Source organism: Pleuronectes platessa, chromosome 21 (genome assembly GCF_947347685.1).
Source record: "Pleuronectes platessa chromosome 21, fPlePla1.1, whole genome shotgun sequence".
NCBI lineage: Eukaryota > Metazoa > Chordata > Actinopteri > Pleuronectiformes > Pleuronectidae > Pleuronectes > Pleuronectes platessa.
Window position 1 is genome coordinate 4,735,770 of NC_070646.1, and position 26,061 is coordinate 4,761,830.

A 26,061-nucleotide genomic window follows, 5' to 3' on the forward strand; every position below is an offset into this window, starting at 1 on the left:
TTCAAGGGCATATTTTCCAGACAGACAAGTGCTCCCTTGTTGCCCCAGTATCATCCATTTCACTCCAGTCTGGTTCACCAGGCTGGACAGTCTCGTGGTAAAAGAAAGAAATAACTCTTGTTGGAAATCGTATCAGCGCAGACGTCTCTTGAAATAACAGCCGCTTGGCTACCCTGCTGTATGCTCAAACATTATTTCAGCATGTTGTTTTTGGAGTTCGCCCTCACTGGGTTTCCCCCCCATTCACAAGCTCCACTCCAGGCGGGGTAGCCAAGCAAGTGTTTAACAGATGGTCACAAGCAGAATGCAGTCGAGTACAACCTCAACCCACATGAGTTTTTCACAATATGGCAAAAGGGGGGAAACAAGACTGAAGAGCTTGAGAAACTATTATTAAAGACTAGAGAGAAGCAGTTCCCCTGGAATGAGAAAGTTCGCAGCCACAGCACAACACTACAATCCATCGTTGTTTTGTGTGTTATGCATTTATTTTCCTCCTGGTTTTTAACATTGTTCTAGATAGTGTGTCACTATCAGGAGGTATATACACACTACAGGTCTGGTTACTGAGCCTAACACCATTTTGTTATTTCTTCAACAGGCTCAAGTTTCCTTCTGTTTGTTGTGTTTATGCAAAGCTAAGCTCACTGGTCTCTAGATTTATATTTTCAGTAAAGACATGTGAGGTATCGAACAATTGCATTCTCAAAAAATTATTTATTAACCTAAGCTTTACCGGTCACTGTATTTTCCATTGCTGCACCAACAAACACACAAGCCAGCATATAATTAACTTAACTTAGCACAAAGACTTGAGAACGGGAAGCTTCTATCAAATGTTCCTGCTTAAGCTCATAAGACAAATGTTCTTACGTTTTTTTCAAACTCAGAAGAAAGAAAACAGGTTTTCAATGAATGTTGAACTTCTCCATTGATGTTGAGACAGAAGAACAGGCCAGTGTTAACTCCTGTTGTCAGTAATGTGACAGCTTCTCTCTGTGGAGTGACTCAGTCGACATGTGCAATGAATCCTGGCTCCACACAGACACACACACACACAATCAGCGTTGTCCAGGTGTCACAGTCTCAGCATGTATATTTTATGGTAACTGGAGCATGTGTGAGCGTGCGATTGCAGGCTGGTGTGTTGCCCCGGTCGCTTAAACTGTGTAAAGTGGTGTGAATGTGCACATGGGGTTGTGCCATGAAGCTCTCAGGCAACGTGTGTGTGTGTGTGTCTGTGTCATGGAGACTGTTGCTAAGCTGTGTGTGTCTCTGTGTGTGCAGGATACAACACAACAGTTGTTTGCAGCAGGCTCAGTCTAGGTGGACTCTCCTCCTCCCCCCCCCCCTCCTCCTCCTCCTCCTCTTCCTCAGTGAACTTTGTTGTGAAAGGCCACTTTTTTCTCCCCCCCCCCCCTGCAAACCTCTACATGTTGACTTTGCTGCCTGATGTCTATGGAAAGAAGGTGAAAAGAGAATAAAGGGGTTATTGATTGAAACACTTCAGGCTTAAATAAGGAGGCGTCGGACGGATGATAAATCTTGAACGAGCTTCTCTCATTGACTGCCTCGTGATATTGTCTGAACAGAGAGGTCTATTTAAAAGCTCTTTGTCTATTCTTCTGTCTTTAATCATGGCTGCTCACACCTTGAACGCTTCACCTCACTCAGCTCTCCACCGAGCCTTTCATCAGCGTGACACAAACCTGGCATCAGATGGATTTATTTACTTGTTAATGCACAGAGTCATTTACGTGATTTTTCTTTTTTTCCCCCTGAAACTTCAGAAGAGGGCAAGCTTAGTGGAGAGTAAGTGAGTGCTGCCTGGAAGACAAGTGTGTATCCATGAGGGACGAATTGCTGAGGTACACTTTAGTGGGTGGTGCATGAGGAGACACTCGAGGGACACGAGGGCCTGCAGACAACAGAGCGCTAACTCAGAAGAACAGGTGAATCCTTAGGTTGAAATATGTCTGTGACCTGTAAGGAAGAAAAGCAGAGAATTTGCATTTTAATTCAATTCACTTTTAATCCCGAGTTTGCCTCCTCGGTGAGTTTTCCGCAGTAAGACTTAACAGTGCGGAGAAAACGTGCATTGATTTAATGCGGCGAACAGAATGTGGCAACTTAACTGCTCAATTTCACCTCTTGTGTGAAACTTTTCCGCACTCGCATATTTGTTTTAATCGAGATTACACTTTAAAGGACGTGCCGACGATTTCTTCCGATTTCCTGCCGCCACCGTGAGAATTGGGCTTTAAATTAGCATCACCTGTATTCGGAGGGATTTCAGTTTAAGCTCAATTCTTTCCCACATCTCGCCGTGTTCATCTGTCTCTTTGCATTACGACCCGGACGCTTCACCGTTTCATCCCATTGAATCTTTTATTACCGGGGAGGCTGGCCACGGTAGAGAAGGAGACAGATGAGAGGAGACTGAGGAGGGAGGAGACACGGAGACGGAGACGCACCGTAGAGAACAAATGGATGATTAGTAATAGATGAGGGGCATCAGCTTACACTGAAGGATAAGCAGGCAGTGAAGCAGGGGATACACATCTGTCATCTGAAGCACAGTCCAGGTGGTGGAGTGTGATGTAACTACTGACTATTGTTCTGTGGGTGGTGCATCTACGTGAGGTTGTGTTTTCACTGTTTGTTTGTCTGTTGCTCAGGAGCTTTACGCAACGACCACTGGTCAGATTAGCAGAGAATTTGGCTGAAGGACATTGGATGAGTCAGGGAAGATCCCATTAAGTCTTGGTGCAAATCCAGATCAGGGGCCAATTCAGGATTTATCTTTTTTCACTTTCAAGTTTTCACCGGGGAATAATTAATGGATCTTTACGGGGCACAATTTATAGGCACATTAAGGGGACTGATATTTATGAGTGTGATCAATTTGGCACAGCTTTATTGAATTTAAAGGGACTGTTGGAGGTATCAGCCGCCATTTTAGTTTCTACCTCCGTCTTTGTTTGTTTGTTTGCTTGCTAACAGGATTATACAACAACTACACAACCCAAGGAAGAACCCATTAATATTTGGTGCGGATCCAGACAAGGGATTTGATGTAGGATTAATTTATTTTTCAACATTTGCCTCGATTTCTTGAATTTGTTTTCTGCTGGGCCTGGGTGGAGGTCTATCAGCTGTACTCTGTATCATTCTAGTTTGTCTGTTCATTTGTGTATGACTTGTCCAACAGTGCGAGTTAATGTCTCACAAAGAAATCTACTTCTCCCAGACAAGTGGCCTTAATGTCAAGCCCTGCATCAGCCTGTGAGCTCAGAAAACAGCCTGCGCCTCCCTGTCACCGTGATGAAATAGAAAAAACAGTCATTTCCAGCACTAGAGATATAAGCTAATTCCAAGAACTTGGACAGTTTAATCTGTTTTTGTGAACATTCAATACCCCCCCCCCCCCCCAAGCAAGAAACCAGAAACAATAGCAATGAATCCTGAGATAATCTATGGCGTCTCACAGTTGTAAAGCTTAATCATGACAGGGAAGAGAGAGAGAGAGAGAGGGCGAGAGAAGGGGAGGGAGAAGGAGTGCGACCATTGTTCCATGAAGTCTATTTTCTAGGTGAGCAGATATCCGTCTTCCAGCCGTTCCTTTTTTTTTTTCAGCCATCCTCGAGAGCCGTAACAATGATGTTGCCCCGTCTGCTGAATGTGGTTGTTCTTGTATTTTCTGCATCTTGAATGTAAGGACCGGGAAGAATCATTGTACATGTGGTTGCTGTATGTTTTTTCAGACCACTGAATGGGTCCAATTTCAGCCTGCAGCTCGGGTTAGAATCTATTCTCCTCACAGTAATACAGTGGTTGTGGCTGGTGGCTGTGAATAGAGGTGGAAAAGCCTCAAGAGATAAACATCAATATTTTCTTACTGTAAATGAAAACGCACACACGTCATAGCCTCTTTCTTTTTTGCTTTCTCTCTACTTTTTAAACATCACTTGCTGTAATTTCATGTTTGACTCTGTCTTGAAGATTAATTGTTATCTTTCACTATTCTTTTTCTCCTCTCCTTCCTTTTCTCCCTTGGCTGCCAACTTCCTCCTCCTCCTCCTCCTCCTCCTCCCTCCTTCCTCGTGGGATGGGGCGGTTTCTTTCGGCAGATTGGCAATATGAGGGTAAGAGCTCTCTCCTTTCTCCTCCTCCGTTCCCTGTGTGTTCAGTCACTGTGTTAGTTTATTAACCCTCGGTGACCCTGCAGAGATGGCTGCAGGGGGTCCACCAGGCTTATCCGTTATTCATCCCTACGTACGTGTCATCCTCGGAGCATGACTCAGCCATGGTTTGTACTTTTTCTCTTTCCTGTCCATCATCATTTTCTGTTTTTTCCCCACTTCCCTCGGCTGACCCCTGACCCATCAGTCTTTTTCTCCACTTTCCCCCCCATATCTCTCAGTTCTTTGTTGTGGTTCTCTGACACACAAACACACACACACACACACACACACACACACATATCACTGTACCGTGCACGCTGTAATTCAATTTCAGGTTTTACACAGTGATTGCAGCAGCCTCTTGATTTTTGGACGATAGGAGAAACATACCTGAAAGAAGTTTATTAATGTTTTCCTTCTAAAAACTTGCATCAAGTGAATTCAAGCTTTGCTAAAATGTTTGTAAAGAAGTAAAACTGTCACATCCGGCGAAAATGTACGAGGACCCAAATGCAGACGTCACACGGCAAGGGAGGAACATGCATTGAATTTAATAAAGCAAGCAGGCAAACTCAAAAATGCAAAAACCAGCAGGAAGAAATCCAGGGAAAAACCAACACAAGCACATGAAAACAAACACTGAGAGAGGAGAGTGGGTGGCACAGAGACTTTATGCTCTAGTGTCACACATTAGTGCTGGAGTGGGAAAACAAAGACAAATAAAGATAGGAAATTGGAAACTCACAATGTAAACAAAGGTAAATCAAAAGTCCATTATAAAAAAAGTCCAAACAACAGAAAACAAAGACGCAAGGAAAAGCTGCTTCAAAAAGTCTGAGTATGTGAAGTTTAGAAGTTTTTAAACTGTGGCAGAATCGTGACATCAACCCTAAAGTGTATCCACGCTAAATGTTTCTGTTTGTCTCTCTCTCCTCCCAGAATGTAAACTGTCTCGGTCGGGTCCTCCTGCCACCATCGTTGCCATAGATGAAGAAAGCCCCAACGGTAAAGCACTCCTCCGTTTCACTTCTCCAGTCTGTTCTGCATTCTCAGTGGGTTCAAGCATTTCCTTCACCTCCTACGTGACTGACACACATATGTTCAGAATTACAATTTTGGAGATTATCTTCACCTTTAACCATAAACAAATACTGTTAGATGATGCTGACCTTTCCAGCAGCTGCTGATTGACGTTGCAGGTGCCCTGCACTCATCCATATTCATGAGGTGTGGGCCAGCTGTGTCTTAGCGTGAGTCTGGTCCCTGGTGCAGGAGATAAGACATTAGGTCGTTCAGTTACAGCATGAGTGTAAACAAGAAAAAGATGCAGTGGTCTATTAGTGCAGGCTTGTTTTTCTGAATTATGCCGTTCACAAGGGCGGCTTGCTTTAAGGAATAGTTTGACATTTGACATTGCAGCAGTCAGTCAGCTTGGTTAGAATACTAAATGAAATAAACATTGGAACACAGCTTCCCCGGCTCTGTTCGAAAACAATAAATCCACCAGCTATAGAACCAATAAAGCTCATTAATTAACCTACTATGTAGAAGCTCGGTCAGTTATTGGGTCAACCAAGAAACAGATATAAACACAACCTCCAGATTGTGTTACCTACAGATACAGAAGGGCAACGCGTTTCTCGTACAGGAAAAAACTGTAGAGGCAGAAGAAGAGAAGAAGATAGTAGCCTCGGTAAAGTTGTGTTAATGGTTTGGTTCTCGTCTTGACAATTATTATTTCCCCTGGTGAAGTTGTTGTATGTGGGTTGACCACCTCAAGAAGTGGATTGTTGGATCGGATCCCAATCTGCCGTACTACCGTGTGGTCAAGGTGTGAAAAAGTATTCTCTATAACTACTCTTATCTTTAGGTGTTAACAAATGGTATCTCTTCTCTTAATATATACGCACACATATCCTCAGCTTGTTTTGTTAGCTCGAACTAGAGAAGCTAATTAGTGGCTCCTAGTCTGATGGTTGTGTCATATAGACAGTAGGAATATAACCAAACACAGTCTGCTCAGAGGTGTGTGTGTGTGTGCGTGTGCGTGTGTTTGTGATGTTCGGAGGAGGGATCACATATTTTAATTGACAAGTTTAATCCTCCCGTTAATCAGGAGTAAATTAAAGCTTACGTTGGCCTGGAGGAAGGCCACTAAATCTAATGTGTGTGTGTGTGTGTGTGTGTATGGGGGGTGTGTGTGGAGGTCGAAATGTACACACAGGCAAGTTGGCCCCCGTAGTTAAATCACACGCTTATCTCCGGCCTATAGTTTACTGTACAGAAACGGCGACCTGTCATAACGTTTGCCATGTCTGCTCCTCCACTCGGCTTTACACCGTGAGACCTGATCACAGTAATCCTAACTGACATGCACAGAGATTAGCAGAGCAACACCAAACATGGAGGAGAGAGCGCTGCCTTCCAATCCACTGGGCTGCCAGGTCTGCATGTGTTTGCTGATGGCTTAATGCACCTTATTAAACTATCCATCCTCCTATGGCTCCTGTTACACTCTGTGTTCTTCTGTTACCTGGGTGTCCACTCATCAGCCTGATGGTCATTAGATGTACATTATGTGTAGGGTTGCAAAGGGGCGGAAACTTTCCGGTAAATTTCTGGAAACTTTCCGGAAACTTTCCGTGGGAATATTCAGCTCGGGAATTTTTGGAATTTTGAAAAGAATATATATACGCAAATTAAACGCTGAGCAAAAAAAACATCATACAAAACTCTATATTAAAGATGTATGGAATGCAGCACATGCTGCTCGGTGAAATTCAACCCTGCATTGTGCATTTCTCCATCACTTGTGCAGATTATTCCCAGCATCCTGCACACTACAGCAGGGCTATTGAGGCCTGCTGTAGTGTGCAGGACTAGTCAGGTAAGTTTCAATGATATTACTGGGGAAAATATATTAACATGCTGATAGAGGATTGTTCATCCGTCCATCTAGCCTCTTTCTATTCATTTATCCATCAATTGTAAATATTTTTAAAGACTGTTCCAATTGGCCAACTATTTTTATCTCTAGCATTGCATTAGTGTTTTTTTACAAGCTTTTTTCTCATCTTATTCTACAGAACAATTCCACGTGCACTATCTCATGTGTGGAGACAATTCACCCCAGCCAATGTAGAAGGAAAGGCTGTGTACATTTGCAAATACGATGCAAAGACCTATGTTAAGAATGACACAGATCCAGAAGCATATAGTCAAGTGCCCAAAGTTTCCTCAGGGCTCAAATCAGCCCATGAAAAAACAAATGTTTATATTTATGTCTTCATTATGGTTCATTATTTCCCTTCAGTTTGTCAACCAGAACAAATATTTAATTTTTATTACATGAATTAAAGAGGTTTTGTGTTACGTGCGATGCTGTGTCTCTTTTACTCGGAGGCAGGATAACACACGTTTGAGCTCATTAAACACTAACACATTATTACGAAAATGTGTTTTCCTGTTTAATGATAATTAGGAAAAAACTAAAAGTAGAAATGGTGTGTGAATAACTGCACTTAGCTAAAATGATATTGTGTTATTTAGAATTTTGGGGAGAATATTAAGTGTAAGAATAGAGAAAGAAATTTCCGTATTTGTTTTCCAGCCCTGAGTTGTGTCTACAGGTCACACTCTCACAACAACCTCAGAAGAAGTGGAACCAGGGGCAAATATAAAGTTAACAATACCGCTGTTAAACTTATTGCCGTGAGCAAGCACTATGTAAAACCATCATTATCACTGGGGAAGCTTATGTTCTCTTGTCTTATTTCCATGTGTGGTAATAACACAGTTTGCATCAGAGCAAAATACAAATTTTGGCCACCATTTTTATTGGCTCTTTAATGGAGTATTGTGTAATAGAGGGATATTACAGTCCCAATGAAGGCAGCAGCTACAGTGTCTGTTTATCTGTTTATTTCTTCAGCAACAATGTGTTTGTCATGATTTGTTCACGCTATATGTACGAGTGTGTGTTGTGCCTGTGCGAGCACTAATATCCTTAACGGGGGTTGTTGAGGAATAATGTAGCAGAGGAATGGTTGTGTTTGCATGATGTTGCGTTTTGCTCCGTGCCTGTGAAATAGTGCTACGTGTTTAATAGGGAATCGAGCTTCAGGGCGATTATCTTGGGTCGGAGAGACATGAGGAGAGAGAAGTGAGGGAAGAAGAAGAAGAGCGAGTAACGAGATACGAGTTAGCCCAGGGAAATGTCACAAAAAGAAGATACTATTAAAATTAGGAGTGTGATTTTAAGAACATGTAGAGAGAAAGGATGATAAGACTGAGTGGATGTGTGTGGGACCGGGGGAACAGACGGAGGAACAATGCTTAGGTTTAGCAAAGAGACATCAGTATCTTCAGTTTAGAATGTTCCTTCACACTTTAACACAACAACAACATAATAAACACAAAACGATGCATTATAGTCATTGTCTGGAAGCTAAAGTAACAGACGCTGGATGTTTTACCAACACCTGCTTTACTAACTACTGTCACTAACGACCCGTAGCTGCTGCAGGGAAGTTTTAGAAAGATGATGATGATGATGATGATGATGATGATGATGATGAGGAGGAGGAAGATGTTTGTAATGTGGATTGTGTTGGTATTTAGTGACATTGATGTTTACTGGTGCTTTCCACTCATACTGCCTTGAGTTAATACATCTTATCTTATGTCGTATCGTATATTATATCATATTTTATTGTATTGCATCATATCTTGTATGATATAATGTACAATATGTCATGTCTTGTCGTATTGCATCGTATGGTATCCTGTCATGTGACCCTCAGTAACCTGAAGGTCTCTTCCCCTCACAAAAACATTAGCTCGACTTCTCTCACACATGACAATTTACTCGTGAATTGACAGAAGACTTTTACCTCCCACAGCAAGATACACAATAAGTTGTCTGTTTACTTTATTGTCCTTCAGCTGCAGAGTTGTATCCCTTTTCATTCCTCTGGAGAAACTGGTGAACTTTGAAAATGCCCGTGAGCTTTTCCAAACCATTGAGATGAATCCAGTTTGAAGGAGCAAATATACAGTTGAACTTTTAAACCAGTGCAATCAAAGACATGAATTATTACTGAGACGTCCTGTTGAACCTGGTGCTTGTGAACAATATGGACATTACATGGTGATTTTCTAAAAACAACTGAGACTGCTCGACACTCCACAAACAGTCCTGTGCAGTCATCAGCTGCTCCATCAATAAACCTCACTGAGATAGTAAACAAGAGACAGGAAATGCCAAGTAAAGCCCACAGGCCTCTGCTGCATGGAAGTAATCTAACTTTAATTGAAGCGGTGTAAGAGGAGGCAGCAGAGTAAAGAAAAAAAAGACTATCAGAGGTAGAGAGTGGCAGAGGAAAGCAGAGTAATGCTGGCTGTGAGTTTTACTTCCCGTCCAGATTGTGGAGGATGAGCGGAAATTGACAAGTTATGATTTAATTTCCCCCTATGAAGCTTGTGTCATATACGATTTCAAACTAATGTTTTGAAACCGAATAACTTCCACATTTGGATCACCTAATTTGTTGGAGGGGGGGGGGAACTGCCAACCATAATTATGCCAAACATCCCAATTTCAGCAGGAATGTTCTCAGCTCTGCTCAGTTATGGCGGCGCCGCTGAAGTGCTCGACACTCACATCAACGAGGGAGTTGATCAGAAAAGAAAACAAACATTTCTGTAACATATCCTCTCATCAGGCAGCATTGATCTGTTGGAATCAGCAGGGTTGATCAGGGCCGTCACTCACAGCTTCTGTTTCTCCTCCTCCCTCCTCGAGCTGAATCCTCGGTTAGCAGGACGATCACTTTTCAGTCCGTGTCTCTCACCTGGTTCACGCCCCCGAGCTGTGTCTCCACGTTCAGTTAAGCTAATGTCCTGTGAAAAAATTCTGTTAATGCAATTCTTTCTATTTCCTCCTGATATTCCCTTTTATTCTCGATTTCTATCGGCCCCCTCATTCAACCCAATCGTTCCTCTGCTATCTTTCTCATTTCCCTCGGCCCTCTAATTGCCCTTTGTGCCTCTGCTACTCCCTGAACTTCTCCTGGCGTCGTGGCACACGCAACCGGCCGCCCCTACGTTCTGCCTGTGTGCTTCAACGCGTGGGTCAATTTAATCAGGTGCTGCTGAGTGCACGATTCAGTCCCATAAAGTGAGGTCACTGTGAAAAGAGCCCATTTATATTAGATGGTCTGTGGAATTAAATTAGACACAGATCAGTTACACACTGTGTGGGGTAATCCTCTGTCTTTCTTCTTTTCTTTTTTTTTACCTCTGCTTGTGCTTTTTTTTTTTTTTTACTCATTTTGTGAGACAGCAGCAGAGAAATCGGAAGAGCGATAGCCGCAGGATGGCCAGCACTGACTTTCCCCCTAATGAATTCCATTTTCAAACCCATTTTTCATATAAAAGAAACCAATTTCATTAAGTTCCCGGGTTTATTTAACATCAGCAAATCACAGCAAGGCAATTGACAGGGTTTCCATGGCAGCGCAAGGCCATGACCCAGTTTTAATGTCTGCGGCATAGTTCATGTGTGTGTGTTCATATTGTTGTATATGTGCATGGCGCAGACACACACACACACGCAAGTAAACACAAACCATCTTGCCTCCCAACTTTCCCCTCTCCCCTAAATCTCTGTCTTTATCTTTCATTTCTAATTTCCTCTCCTTCTGTTTACTCTCTCTCGCCCTCTCTCTCTTTTTCTCAGTCAATCCAAACACACACACACACACACACACACACACACACACACACACACTCATAGGTTTTTAGGTTTGTCTACAAATTGTCAAATGTACGTTTTCAGACCTGGTAATGAATCTTCAGTTTAAACTCGAAAAAAACATAAAATCCTTTTTCTGGTTTGTGTGGGTGTTTTAATACAGAGATTCAAATTGAAAGGGTTAAAAAGCTAAAAGTTTGACAGCAGAGCTCGGCCTTTCTTCGACTCGATGAACGTGTCTGATCCTCCAGATGCTTTTCTTTTCTTCATGAGCAACTTCTCTGACCCCTCGCCCTCCTCTGATGCAACTCCTGCGGGCCTGATTATGATTGAGACATAATTTGCATTGCCTGAAAGTAAACAGCAGGCGGTTTCCATTCAGATCATGTCCCGTCTCTGTGTTTGTGTTTCTGACGCTCGCTCCTTCTCCCCGTCTTTCAGTATTCCTCTTAGCTCCTCACTTCAGCAGCTCAAGAGTCAAGCAGGTTAAATGAATCGTGTTTTTGTTTTTTTGCCGTCTGTCAAACTACAATGTGCACTTTCGTTCATTCTAAAGAGTTTTTTTGTGAAAGTCATGGAGATTCATACATTTATATCGTTAGACTATTAACTGTATCGTGGCAGAGCAGCTTTCTCTCCCTCTCTGAAATACTGGTTTTATTTGGTTTTCCAGTTCAAGTATGATAGATACCTCCAATTTCAGCTATTAATTGGTTTAATACGACTGAAATCAAACATGCTTTTTACTGTCTCCCTCAATTTGTGTGCCTCTTAGTCTAATTTCCTTTGACCCTTGGCTGCATGTAGTTTCCACGTGTGCTGCAGATTTAATGAACAGATTTTTTCTTCATTGAATTGTATTAAGGACCGAACCACGTATTTGCTTTTGTATCATACTCCATTTCCAGGAACTCTGTTCATTGCGTCTTCCTCCGAAGTTTCATTCTGGGTTTTCACTTGTTTTTCCAGGAACCTTGTTGGTGGAGAACATGCAGATTAATGGTGTGGCCGAGGGTCCGGATCGTACCATCTCTCTTTCCCTAAGGGACAACCACGACTACTGGGTGATTCTGGACCCTACCAAACAAGCCCTTTATCTCAACAGCACCGGACGCCTTCTGGACAGAGATGTAAGGCAGCTTAACTTTTTCATTTTAAACATGTCTGTGCTCGTGGTTCTGTTCTTCTTATCGGGTTTTTCATAGACTTTAAATAAAGATGAACATCAGCTCATCAGCACAGCGTCCATCTTTGATTACAGTCCTCCTTACAATCCTCCTTATTCTGAGATAGAAGCTGGCATATTAATGAATCTATGGCTCAGACCCTGCTGCTGAATTTCAAATCTAGAGCATATTTAATGTAATGTTGTTTCAACACATGAACACAATGGTAAATACCACAGAGGGTAAATATTGTGGAAGTGAATGTTGTACTTTCCAGGAAATGCAAATGTTTTTGTTCCATTTTCTCTCCACCAGCCTTCTGTTGATATTTGAATACAGTGAATGCAACTTAATCTTTTTCATGATCACATTCTGCACTAAATGCAAATATACACTAAGTTTGCAAGTCCTCGTTTTGCTTTAATTTCCGACTGGTGAAGTATCGCTCCTGGAAGATGCATCAAACACTCTGATAACCACTGTCTGTGCCTCTGTTGTTCTCTTCCCCAGCCCCCCTCCTATATTCACTCCATCGTGGTTCAGGTTCAATGTACCAACGAGCTGATCGGCACGGTGATTCTACACGAGGTCCGCATCGTGGTCCGAGACCGCAACGACAATTCCCCTCGATTCCAGCAGCCGAGATACTACGTGGCCGTCAGCGAGGTACAAAACAATCACACACACAAAAAAAAAACGTGAAACATTTATTCCTCACAGAGGTTTTCAGTGTTGACACAAACACTCCTACCGTCTCTTACCTGAATCAAGAGCTGCACTCATCCTGCTGCTGTCTGTCACGATGGAGGGCAACAGAGCACATCTGCAGAAACACAAGTCCAGCAGGAGGACGACGGATCGAACAAGCTTTTCTTCCCGTGCGATAGAGAGGACACAGAGACGACCTGGATGCTGCAGTGTGTTTTAAATATAAAGAGAACTCCACCAAGCCGTATTGTACATGGCGTTTTTGCTGTCAGACTAAAATTAAAGGCAGCACAGCACACGGCCGAGTTTCAGAGCAGCCGAGGAAAGGATCTAAATCTGTTAGTCTGAGGCTTCCAGAATAGTCTTTACCATGTCAGTCCCACAGTTAGTGTGTCCCCGCTGGCCCGCGGAGGCAGATTTTAACTAGAAGAGGTTGAGACTCTAACTGGACAAGGATACGTGAAGCCCACTGCCAGCCCGACCTCAGGCGGACCCAGTAGAGTATCTCATTATTCAGTCTTCCACAGCCTGTCCAACTCGATCTGTCTTCTCAACCTCTCTCTTTCTCTCTCTTGGCCTCTCCTCTGTTTTTGCGGCTCTGCCCTCCCTCCCTCCCTTCCTCCCCCCCAGCTCCTCCACTTCCACTGCCCCTGCACAGCTCCCCGCTCTTCATTATGTCACCTTTCCTCAACCTCCCCACCTTTCCTCTGCCACTCTCTACCTCTGATAGTCTTTTTTTTCTTTGCTCTGCTTCAGCTTCTCATTGCTCTCACGTATAAATAATGCACTTCAAGCACCACCATGCTGTGATACCTGGGCCATGCCAAGGCTAATAAAGAAAATGAATATATTTGTCCTGATTTCTGCAATAATTTAAAAGCGGGAGCAGATTTATTCAGATGTGAGCGCAGGTCTGCTCATTAAGCAGAGATCTATCGGCTAATTCACTTATATTGCCCCCAGAACTCCCAGCACCCACTGCAGTAAATTTCCTGTTGAGGGAGTTCGTCCAGCTTTATCTACATTACACCTGCTTTTCAGTTGTCAATAACTAACAGTTGTAATGAGCAAGAAAGCGAGGCAGACAGATGAGAACACACAGGCGAGGCAATGTGGTTATTTATAATTTATGTCGAGGATTCGATTTATGAGCTCGCTGTGAAAAGATTTTTTCCGGTACAAGGTGATCCCTGTGGCTGATTTCAGGAGCTGGCACCGGGGCCCGAGCGCAGAGTTGTTTCATTAGAGCCGCATCGGAAAGTGGCAAAGTGACAGCATGAGGCGTTCTGAGGAGCATTGTGCGATCGGTGGGAGGCAGAGATAACCCTGTTGAGGGAGATGATGCAACAAATCACTGGTGCAGCAGCTAAATTAAACCTAATCTCAAATGTTTCTTGTGCTGTCTGGAGATTAGACTTAAAGTTCTGACACCTCATCACAGATCCCGAGGCACATCTCAGCACCGGAACAAAACAATAATAATACAGCACAGCAATTTGTGCCTGGCAAAGTTCTTCCTTTCATGTGCAGTGGAAAGTGTTCAACTCTCAAACTTAGTGAATATCTAGTAACTCGTTCCTCTCAGTTGACCATAGAGATACTATGTGCTGTTGCATATGTGCAGGTATTAAAGTGAATTTTAAAGCAGAAATTGAAGGCAAAATCAAAGTATTTGCATTGGATACAAAGGCCAATATATAATAATCATATTTTAGACAATACTGACACATCATGTATACCACACTTTATACTCTAGGCTAGTGTATATATCTGAATAAGGAATTTAGTTCTGGTTTCCCCATTTTTAAAGGTAAAACAACCAACAATCATCAGTTAGCCGTCACACTAATGGTTTTGACACATAAATTAAACTCTTGACCATCAAGATTCTCTTCATATTCAAGTTGAATTGGTCCATACCTCAAATTAACATTGTTTAGCAACATGCGAATGGAAAACACGAACATTGTGCAGAGAATCCTGAGAGTTTTTAAGCTTTATGCTTTGAAAAATGTTGCTTTAGCTGCGACTTCCTTCTTCACTGCCGTTGAGAACTCATTAATTTTGTTCATTTCACTGTGAGAAGGGAGGCAGTAATAAGCTATGGCTAATCTATTTTAACAGGGGCTCGTTATTTTATAACCACCAGCATTCGGCTCCAATATGTTTCTGTGTTATTTCATTTCTCTGAAATCAAACACCAGCGTGAAGATGCTGATGCTCTCTTTTGTGACAAGTGCTCTTAACCTACCATGTGTGATTTTCAATTGCCGCATTTCCCAGTGTTACTCCTCACGGTAGAACTTTTATGAGATGGGGCAATGAGGTGTAACTAATATCCACAGTGGTGAGATGGAGAAAGGCGCGGAGAGAAGACGCTGGACGAGCTCAGCTGCCTGCATTTCATTTCATTTGCAGTGCAAATCAAAAGACATAAAAACTGCACACCCATCTTCCTTCTCCAGCCCCACTCGAGCACAATAAGCGTAACACAGCAAGTCTTTTTCCTGTTTGTTTTGTAGAAACAGTGGGGTACTAAGACTCCCCAGGACCAAACACATATCACAATCTTTTTAATGTGTCCTGTCTTTATCTCTGCCACACACCGGCAGCAGACGCAGAAGACAAGACACAACAGTTACGGATCGGAGCTGGTTTAGTGTCAGCGGTAAAGAGTGTGAGTCTTTGACGACACGTTGTGGGAGCTTGTCGACAAAAGATGCTGAGATTATGTTGTGTTTTTTTTCCAGTTGACACCAGTGGGAACCACCATCTTCTCTGGTTTCTGGGGGAACAACGGGGCGGCCGACATCGACGACGGTCCCAACGGACAGATCGAGTACATGATCCAGTACAACCCGAAAGACCCGGTAGGTTGTCTCTCTGCCTGATGAACTCCTCTACGCCTGATATACCCAGGTTTAAACTCATCATGTCTTGTGGTTTGTTGTTTTCATCAAATTTGTGATAGCTAACAGCAAAGACTGGGAAAAGCCTGTATATGCATTTATTTAATTGTTATATAATATCATATATCAGCTTTAAGTTATAAGTAGAATATCAGCTTTCTCTCACCACTTTGCTTTAAAGCAGATTCCGCTTGACTCCATCCTTATTATATTTATATATCATATCCCACTAACTGTGAAACTCCGGTATTCATAGTAACTGGGTATAATAAAGAATATGGTTTCATAATATATAATACAGTCACTTCTACTGGTGCTCGTCTTCTTCCACCTTCCTCCCACGAGTGTTACATTATCTCATCTATAAACTCTTTGAACTATCTTTAAATAGTTTATCTTTTTAACTGCTCAATTTACCCTGTAGGGGAGGCACAGTACTTGTGTTTTCATTGTGTGTTTGTGTGTTTTTGTGTGTGTGTTTGTGTGTGTGTGTGTGTGTGTGTGTGTGTGTGTGTTTCAGACAGCGAACAGAACCTTCGACATTCCGCTGACACTGTTTGGCTCCGTGGTCCTAAGAGAAAGACTCAACTACGAGGAGATAACACGCTACCTGGTCATCATACAGGCTAACGTAAGTGCTTTTTGCTCGTCATGCAGCTAGGACCAAGTCTCAGGATGATATTGTACATATATTTTTTTCATATAGTACAGAAGAAATAAGAATATTAAAATACAAAATGAATTGGCTCCAGCTCCCCTGCGAGACCTTTTAAGGATAAGCTTTATAGAAAATGAATAAAATAAAAAAAGGCCAAATATAAAGGCTCAAGAAAATAAACTGTCTCCAGACTGAGTTGGAGAATAGTCTCCACTCTAAAGTTAAATGATATCTTTATGTACAGTTGTATTATTATGGTAACATCACGGTTACAGACAGCCTATTTCTGCTCCGCTGAATCAGCCTCAGGGAAGTGTAATAGCATCCTTAATTATTACTAATGTCTCGGTTAATATTGTTTTCTTTCACAGCAAATTGTGTGTTTTATTTATTTAAGGGGTTTAACAGCCCTATTAATTTCAGTCAATGTGTAAAAACGGACCCTTGTGGTACAGTGGTAGAAATACACAACCCAGGTTTAACAGATAATTATTTAGCTTGCTGATTGGTCCATTAGGGTTTTTGTTGTGACACTAAAACCTCGCTTACAAAGTCTTTCTGGCAAATAGTCATATTTCTCCAGGCCCGTTTAGCCTGGAAACATTATTAAAAGTCAACAGCACGCTGAAAGATGAATGTGGGTCTGACTGCTTGAAAGCCTGACACATTCACTGTTCATCTTAATACAATATTCAGAGTGTTTTGAGTGGCTGCGACTTTGCTGAATATAAATTCTCAGAAAATACTCGGAGACGCACAAGTAGGTAAAATAACCTCTCGAAATAAGGCTGAGTGTTTTTGGGTCAGTGTTACATGAGGGGGCAAAATGAAGTGCTAATTGACTGAGCCACATAAACTTATAACCTCCTCAAAAAAACGAAAAGAAAATATCTTTTAATGACTTATCGAAGTTGTGTAGTGATTAGAGCTGTCACCTCACAGCCAGGAGGTTCATGTGCTCAGGCTTCATCCCACTTTCCGAAGACGTGCAGGTTAATTTGAGGTAATTGATGCGTGTGTCAGCCCCGTGATGCATGGACACTTCTTCTTCTACAACCTGGCTCTGTGCTGATATGTACAACTCTACTGTCGGATGTGCAGACACCATCAGGAACAATGTGGAGGACATAGAGATCCAGTGTCTCTCCTGTTGCAGCTGCCTTTGTAATTGGAACGACTTCAACAAGTGATCAGACACAAGATGAATTCACCACAGAGAGTTTATACATGTGCATTCATAAGAGTCTGTTAGTTTACTTTCAGTTTCCAACTAGGTGTTTCATTATCAACTGGTTACATTGATATTTCACTATTTCCGCTGAAGGTCTTCTTCTATATAGACTCTTAACAGTGTGTAAACATTTTTGTCGTATGCAGGTCATATTTTCTGATGTAGATTTTTATTTTCAAGAGCTTGACATTTTTGCGCAATGAAAATATTTGCTGTGGAATGTATGAGAGTAAATATTCACATTTTCTGAATAAAATGTGAGAGGCTGCCAGCCGTGTTCTTCATTCACATACAATATCAACAGATGCTTGGATTTATTTTCTTTCTTATTTGAAGATGCTTTTTAAAACCTTTTTATAAATCTATTCTTTATTTCAAAGCTGGAGGACAACGCTATAGGAACATTCTGATTGCAGTTTACTACCGGGAGCAAGAGTTGAAAAAATGTTTGGTTTTACAAATGTCAAATTAATCAATATTTAATTAATCTGTTGTATGATTTATTATTAAAGATACGTACAACTGAGGTTGTGGTATACAGATGAGTTGTGTATGGTTTAAAGGTATATCGTTTAATATCATTAAACCTGAAAACATAGGCGAGTTAAGGAAACCGTTTCACCGAGGTGATTTTATTAAAATTCAGTAAAAATTGACTGTTGACTAAATACTTTGTCTTCAAGCACTTAATTGGTTTGTGTTAGTTTTTGGTTGTTCAAGTGAAAGGGCAGAGGCAGTAGCACAGCAACAGGCATCGTCTTTTCTTGTTTTATTTAAAATCCAATTACTTTCCATCTGTGTTGGTCAGATTTATAAATTAGTGTTTCTAAATGAATGTGTTTTAATGAATCCTGGAAGCTGCGTTTGACTCTTAAACTTTCTTTTGACCACTTATTTAACAGCAAGATGTAGAAATGGCAGCTCCATAATCATCTTTTATTACTCAAACTTTATAATTAATACCATCTTCTGGTCGAACAATTTGCAAAAAAATAACTAATTTAAGTTTTTTCTTGTTGTGCGCTCGTCAGGGAATTTAAAATGTGTGTAATCTCTTCTTACTTTACCAGTTTACGAACGACATTATTAATGAAATAAATCGATGTAACGAGCAGAGCAGTTTGTCTGATTCGTGCCGGGGCAGAGCTGTGCTGAGATGAAGCTGTTACAGATGCAATAAAAACCTGTTTAGTTTCTCTTAATGAGGTATAAATAGACTCTGACGGCTCTGAGAGTTCCAGGCAGCTTCGATGATGTCCTGAAAGTGTTCAGCAGAACTAGCAGGTCTCTCGTTATTCACGATTTGAAGATGAAGATATCCAAATAGATGATTGTGCAGAATGAAATGAAATCAACCCCCTCTCTCTCTCTCTCTCTCTCTCTCTCTCTCTCTCTCTCTCTCTCTCTCTCTCTCTCTCTCTCTCTCTCTCTGACTCTCTCTCACAGGATCGAGCCCCCTACCCTAGCGAGCGCCGCACCGCCACCACCACTCTGACCGTGGACGTGCTGGACGGTGACGACCTGGGTCCCATGTTTCTGCCGTGCACGCTCGTGGGAAACACCCGTGACTGCAGTCCCATCACGTACAAGGCCAACGTACTGGAGCTGACAGAGCCGGTGAGTCGGTGGCCCTTTATGTAAATATATACCGTTTTCTATTTATATGTTCTGTGCAGGGGGCATGTTGGTGCCTGGGTCTGTGTGAATATGTGCTTCCAACCAGTTCCACTTCTTTTTATCGGACGGCAGTAGTGCATGTGGATTCGTGCATGTGCTTTTAGTGTCAGGTTAAGATTAGATGTTGAGGTTAAACGTGACATTTTATCTCTCAGAGCTCATCCGCACATTATTACATTTTCTGCATATATATCTATAACATATTTAAAAAAAAAAATCAATGTGACATTTCTAAACTTCAGGCGCCGCTAACCAGCTGCTAAGAAATGAGAACATAGGCCAACATCATCCATGTTTGCACTGTAGTTCAGTACTGTAGTGCAGAGACTTTATAAGCAATTGGCATCTCAAGAACAAAGAAGTTCCAAGTTTTAAACCTAATAAAAGATGTCTTTTCGAGCTATAGATCTATTTTTTATATCAGTTTTGAAAGGTTACTGTGTTTTTTTTTGCTTTTGAGATTGTACTAGGTGTAAATGTCCCGAAAAACAAGTGTTAGAGAAGTGAGTCTGCCGCTCTGTCATGTGTTTTTATGCTTGTGCAGCTCTGTATTTATGTTTTTATATAAAATCCTTTTGCATTTGTTTCTTGGGCATTTAGCTGATGCTGTTCTCCACAGCGACTTGCAGCATCACTTTGTAAATGAGACAAAGTTGCTGCAGGCAAAATCCCCAACTCTGACAACTCAGCAGAGCATTCATCCCTTAACACACACAGACACACACACACACACACACTTTATGGTGACAAGCTGGCAGTGAGTTCATGCTCTAACAGCCCCCCACCACACACACACACACACACACAAACAATAAATCAACTACACACACACAAGCACAAACACAGACCGATGTCAATGTCAATTCCCATCTGGACATTGTCTACGTTGTCTCTTTGTCTATATTGAGGACTTTGTCACATGTACACACACACTCACATGCACACACACACTCACATGCACACACACACTCACTCACTCTTCCCTGCCAAGAGAAGCCCTGCGAGGAACAACAGGAGTAAATCAACTTTACACACCTCATGGTTTTGAGAAGGAGAACGTGAATGCAGGCAAGGACGGGGTTTATGATGGAGAGGTGCGTAGAGGTGGGAGTGTGAAGGGGAGAAGTGAAGGCAGACACACACACACACAGAGACACACACACACACAGACACAGAGAGAGAGAGAGACGTTACTCTGGGAAAATACTTGAGAGGTTCTAAAAATCTGAAGCGTTCCATAAAACAAGTTGCATCTCACACAAAAATGTGGTCTCAGTTGTCAATTTGCTCCTGATACAGAACTTCTGAAGACGGCAGACGCTTCAGTGATTTCAGTATTTATGATCCCACAGCATCACAGTGTAAACTAGATTCACCTCCTTGTGATTGAACGCCTCTGCTAACTGGTCAAGTTGAAGTTTACATCCTTGTGGAACTAGACTTGTATAAAAGATCTAGTGAAGACCGAAAATGGTTGAAACGTGTATTTAGAAGTTGTGAGTTATGGTCAAAATATTAGAGGCTGCTTCATGAGGATGGTTTCAAGGTATATTAGCACAATGCACTGTACGCAACCTTACATGTTTTGGGCGGGTTCTGCACTAATGTGAAGGTTTGATCCCTGGCTCCAGTCCCCAGGGTAAGTTACTGAAGTGATAAGACTAGAGAAGCTTATATATAAATGCAGTCCATTAACATTTACCATACCTCATTGACCGATTTGATTCGGCAGGTGATGATTCATCTTTTTCTCTTATCCTGAAACCTCCTGCAAAAAGACCAAAGCTTAATTTCTTCTTTAAAATTCTTAGATTTAAACTGAATTATTTCAGATCGTTTGAATAAATGCATGTTTGTGCCAACAGCAGGAACTGTGCCATTAGATGTGCCTGAACGCACTCTCATTTATTTAAAGCAGCGATGTGTCTGGGGCCCGCTTTGATTGATTATGAGCCGACTTTGAAGCCGTCCGATAAGAGAACCCTGATACGCTCTGCTCGAGGGAACCACAGGGTAGTGAGTGTAGGTGAGGGTTCCTGTTTACTGGATGGATGAATAGATAGAAATAAAGAAAGAAGAAAGAAAGAGGAGGAAAATACCAAAGCAGGTGGAAAGTCCAGAGCTGCTTTTTTGATGTGGAGGAAAAAACAGGAGGTGAAGTGAGGAGAGGAATGATCGAGTCAAAGCGAGATAACAGTTTGAGTCCTAATCAGACGGATAAGATATGACAACCTCACAGCCTTGGAGCCAGAGGAGCTACTCCACTCTTTCTCCCTCGCCCCCCCCCCCCCCCCCCCCCACACACACACACACAGACGCTGGTCATTTAATGCCGAGCAGTCGGCTGTCAGGCCATATTCACACATTTACTTCAAAAGTCTTGCAGCCTCTAAAAAAATAGATTATTGAAGGGCGCGGTAAACAACTCTCCTTATACCTGACGAATCAACCCACTTTTCCATTATGTCACGCAGGCAATTGATTGGCTACAAGCTACAAGACGCTGAACAAAACATCAAACACAACATCGCCTCATACCGTAACTTGGTTTTGCGGCTGCTGCTTTGGAAACAGCAACCTGTTCTTTTTATAAAGCCATAGGGGAAGACTGCATCTCTGTGCTGCACCACGGACAACATGGCGGCTGTATAACTCATAACTCATTCACTGTACCATACCTCACTATGTGGTGGTAACTGTATAGAGAAAGTGAGCTCATCCCGGCCCGTACCATTGATCCAGTCCTGTTTGTTGGGCTCTCCCCGAGTGATCCAGTTCACCCGGGCCTAAAGGTGGTGGTTGTGAATTGGTGGCATCACACATTTTGCTCACAAGATCTGGCGGAGGCGGTGGACTAGTGGCAGAAACTTGGACTATGGGCAGAAAAGGTCTCTGGTTTGTCTCTGGTTCGACTCCACAGAGAAAAACCAAAAAGACGAACCTGAATTGATCTGTCCAAAAATCCAAGAGGATTCTCCCTACCCTGTCTAGTGCCCCTGAAGGCACCTCACTCCCCAAACATCTGCTCCCCAAGCGCCGTACAGGGTTGCTCACTGCTCTGTGTGTCCTGCACCAGATGGGTTAAAAGCAGAGGTTAAATTTCCCTATAATTCCCTATAAGGCATGAGTGTGCCTGTGCATGTCTGTGCATGTGTTTGGGACAAATAAATGTATCTTAATCTTAACGCCGAGTTTTAAAAAGTGAATATTTGCTCTTTGCTTGTTTGTCTTTGCCGTCGGACTTGGTCAGTTTGGGTTTTAACTATTTATTGAACTGAAAAAAAGCCATTTGATTAAATAACCATGGACACTAATGGGTCGTTTTAACATTTTAATGTCTAGAAATACTACAGACAAAATCATACACAAAACTACAAAGTGCCTCATTCATTAGTCATTAGCTCCACCAAGGACTGTTTGTGTGTCCGTTTTGGAAACTTTTGGAACTCTGTGAAAGTTTGTCATATGAGCAAAGAAAGGATCATAATTAAATCCTGCTGCAGATCTGGACAAAAAGGGCGGATACAGGAATATTTGACCTCTTTCTTTAACATCGCCTGATCGGGCCTTTCTGACATTTCCACTGATTTACACGGTTGATAGTAAATGGATCAGGCGTATTAGGGCACTGGTGTCTAAGTGTGTGCAATGTGGTGCAGCCTGATTGAATTTAAGCAGACTGAAGGTATCCGCTCTACTGAGTGCCATTCTAGTTATTACATCTTATAGCTTTACGCTCACGCGTGACCATTCAAATTGTCCTTAGTGCCGTGTCTTGTGAGGAATTATCATAAAGAACACCTCAGTAATGTCACGCTCATGCTGCTTCCCGGTCTTCACATGAAAACTAAAGGTTAAACTATAAATATTGAAACGATAAAAAGGCCGGTGTGATGTGACTAAACTGTAACTCACGGTAAAACCTGTCGCCTGTTTGAAACAAAGTTCTGGTTGAGAAAAGCAGAATTGTGTGTGTGCGTGTGCGTGTGTGTGTGTGTGACGTTGAGCCTTCCAGGATAATGGTGAGTTTATATTTCCCAACTTTTTATCCATGTGAACTCGATTAATGATTTTCACAATGAGATCCTCAGTGATTTCGCTGCTCCCCCCCGAGCTACGTTAACGTCTCTGTCTGCTTCCTGTTTACTCTGAACTCCGGACAGATTCATGTCCCCCTCCATATATTTACACCCTCTTTTGCACCGCTTCATTACTCACCATAACTCCCCCCCCCCCCCCCCCCTCTCCCAGTGGCAGACAGCAGGGGATATAGCCTGCATGACAGGTGCTGTGGTAAAGTCTTGTACCGTAGCAGGAGTATGGAATTGTCTGTGTGTGTGTGTCTCTGTGTGTGTGTGTGTGTGTGTGTGCATGCTCATCTGGGAATACGTGCAGTCCACCTGGTGTGCTTGGTTTGACATTTTACAGCTTTGGTGATATTAGATTTGATCCTATAGACGGTTTCTCCCACCGGGGTCCTGGTACCACACACCTCAGCAGATTGCACTGTTATAAGTCAACGTTATAGTCGAGCCGCACTCGCATACAGAAGCGGATCCACACTCTCTCTGGCTCAGTGTGTGTATACTCAGATATAAACACATTTATATGGACAGATACAGAATATATGCACAATCGAAATGGCTCCTAATTGTTGTTGTGTGTTGTGTGATTTTTATTTCAGTGAAGCTAATGGTGGTGTTGTTTCTTTAGTGCTCTGTGTGTGCTGCACTTACACAGAATTATGTGTGGGTTGTGCGTGTTTGTGATTTAAAGTCGACCACAGTGTGTTTTTGCCAACAATTGATTTTTTTGTTTATCTCTCGCTCGCGCTCTGCTGGCACCGCACAGAGCTCGTTGTACCATGAATACAGTAAATAGCATCTGTGAGCTTTGCTCATATCGGAGAAATAAGTAAATCAGACAGACCCCCACTGTTGGGTTCAGTAATTAAAAAAAGTCAGATATTATTCTGTGATCAGAAGACTCTAATAACTGATTTCTCATATTTATAGGAAGAGATTTTGACCGTTTGTGCCAAACTGTTGAATTTCATTGTTTGCATTGGTTCTGTCCTCAGAATAAAGTCAGTCCTCTCAATGTGACCCCCCCGATACAAGCTGTGGACCAGGACCGAAACATCCAGCCCCCGTCCGAGAGACCAGGGATCTTATACTCCATCCTCATCGGTAGGTTGGGACATTTCTGTGAGGGCTGCTCAATAGGGAGAGTAGATCTTTGTATTAAATGAGCAAAAATGTGATGATGGAACTTGATTTGAGTCTTAATTTGTGTTCCTGCTGATAACAGATAATTGATTAAAGATTATTAATCCATACAGCATGACTCCCTCTCCGGAAGAATCTCAGTGATGTGTGGTTAAATTGGTTTCCATTAACACCAAGTGAAAGTTATTACTAGAATGGCACTCGGAGGCCTAATCTGTTCAAGACCAAACGACTCATCACGTCTGTGCAGCTCTTACAGTAGAAAAATAGAGCAGAAAAAGAAAGCAGTCTGATAATCAAACACGTAGATATCAGCACCTTTATTGTCTCTTGAGAAAATTGATGAAAAAGGAAAGTGATTTAAATAAATAATCTTGTATCTGCCCTTTTAACCAGAACATAATCAAATATTCATCAAATCAATTGTGATTCAGAATGAAACCAGCACATCTTACCTTCAATGTTTAGGTGCTAGTTCTTTCAGATATAATTGACTGACTCCATCCCTCATTAGTAGCTTCATTTACTATTGATTTATTAGTTACCGTCCCTGCAGGACTTGATTGACGTCTGATGGATCGATCACAGTTCAAAATGATAAAATGCTGTCACCAAGAACTGGTCAGGATTTACTGACTCGTCTTGCCACTGACGTGATTACGTTTCCCAGACTCCTCCTGTGAAACTAATCTGTCTGAGTAAGGATTATCAGAGACCGTGTCACTAGAGGCGGATGAATCGGTTGCAACTTTGAGCTCCTCCGCGATCTATGATTTAAAAAAAAAAGAAAAAGAAAGGGTGAATGAACAAAAGAGCAGATTCTGGTGGTTTTAGGAAGATGTAATGTTTTAGAATAGCGGTGTTGGCGCCACTGGTTTTCATTAGAAACAGTAGGTGGTTGTTGCTTTGGACAACAACACAGAGTGTATTCACTCAAGCTCGGACACAAACATCTGTAACCACGAAACATCGAGGGACTCACGCTGTCTCTGAATGCACCATCCCTCTGCAGAAGCCAATACAATCAGTGTTAGCCATAAGGATGCAAGACGCACACACACACACAACAAAGACATACACACTTCAAGAAATGTGATTGTGCACGTGTGCTCGTGCTGCTGCTCCTCGCACCAGACCTTGATTTCCCCGCTGAGCAATGTAGCATGGCAGAGCACCGTATATATACTGTGTGTTCGCTCATTGGCAGAAGCATTAGCCATGCCTCCCTCTTTCATTGTGTCTCTGTGTTTGGTGTGTCTTTCTCAGGCAAACCTCAGACCTATGCAGAATATTTCAGCCTGAACAGAACCACAGCGGAGCTCCTGCTGCTGAGGCCCATCGACAGAGAGCTGTACCGCAGATTTGACCTGGTGATTAAGGTGAGGAACCCCCAGAGCCACAAAGAGAGGAGGTTTAACTTGTGTCTCATTGAAAACACAACCTCCCTTTGGAATGGGGATATAGTTTTTTTTTTGCTTCCTTTATTCTGTGAGATTAAATAAAGAAAATATATTGTATATCTGGTTACTCTCATAAAATGTACACA

The 26,061-nt window shown here is 42.2% G+C and overlaps 1 protein-coding gene across 1 annotated transcript in view; it reads left to right on the plus strand.

Moving 5' to 3' along the window:
• The first annotated feature begins 4,108 nt into the window (after nucleotides 1-4,108).
• LOC128427254 (protocadherin-15) overlaps nucleotides 4,109-26,061 on the plus strand; it is a 99,322-nt gene continuing 77,369 nt past the window's right edge. Inside the window, exons 1-9 of the mRNA XM_053414345.1 lie at nucleotides 4,109-4,145; nucleotides 5,124-5,189; nucleotides 11,908-12,068; nucleotides 12,615-12,770; nucleotides 15,563-15,682; nucleotides 16,242-16,352; nucleotides 19,057-19,227; nucleotides 24,368-24,476; nucleotides 25,782-25,894. Coding sequence (XP_053270320.1) covers nucleotides 4,109-4,145; nucleotides 5,124-5,189; nucleotides 11,908-12,068; nucleotides 12,615-12,770; nucleotides 15,563-15,682; nucleotides 16,242-16,352; nucleotides 19,057-19,227; nucleotides 24,368-24,476; nucleotides 25,782-25,894 — 1,044 coding nt within the window. The remainder of the gene's footprint in view (nucleotides 4,146-5,123; nucleotides 5,190-11,907; nucleotides 12,069-12,614; nucleotides 12,771-15,562; nucleotides 15,683-16,241; nucleotides 16,353-19,056; nucleotides 19,228-24,367; nucleotides 24,477-25,781; nucleotides 25,895-26,061) is intronic.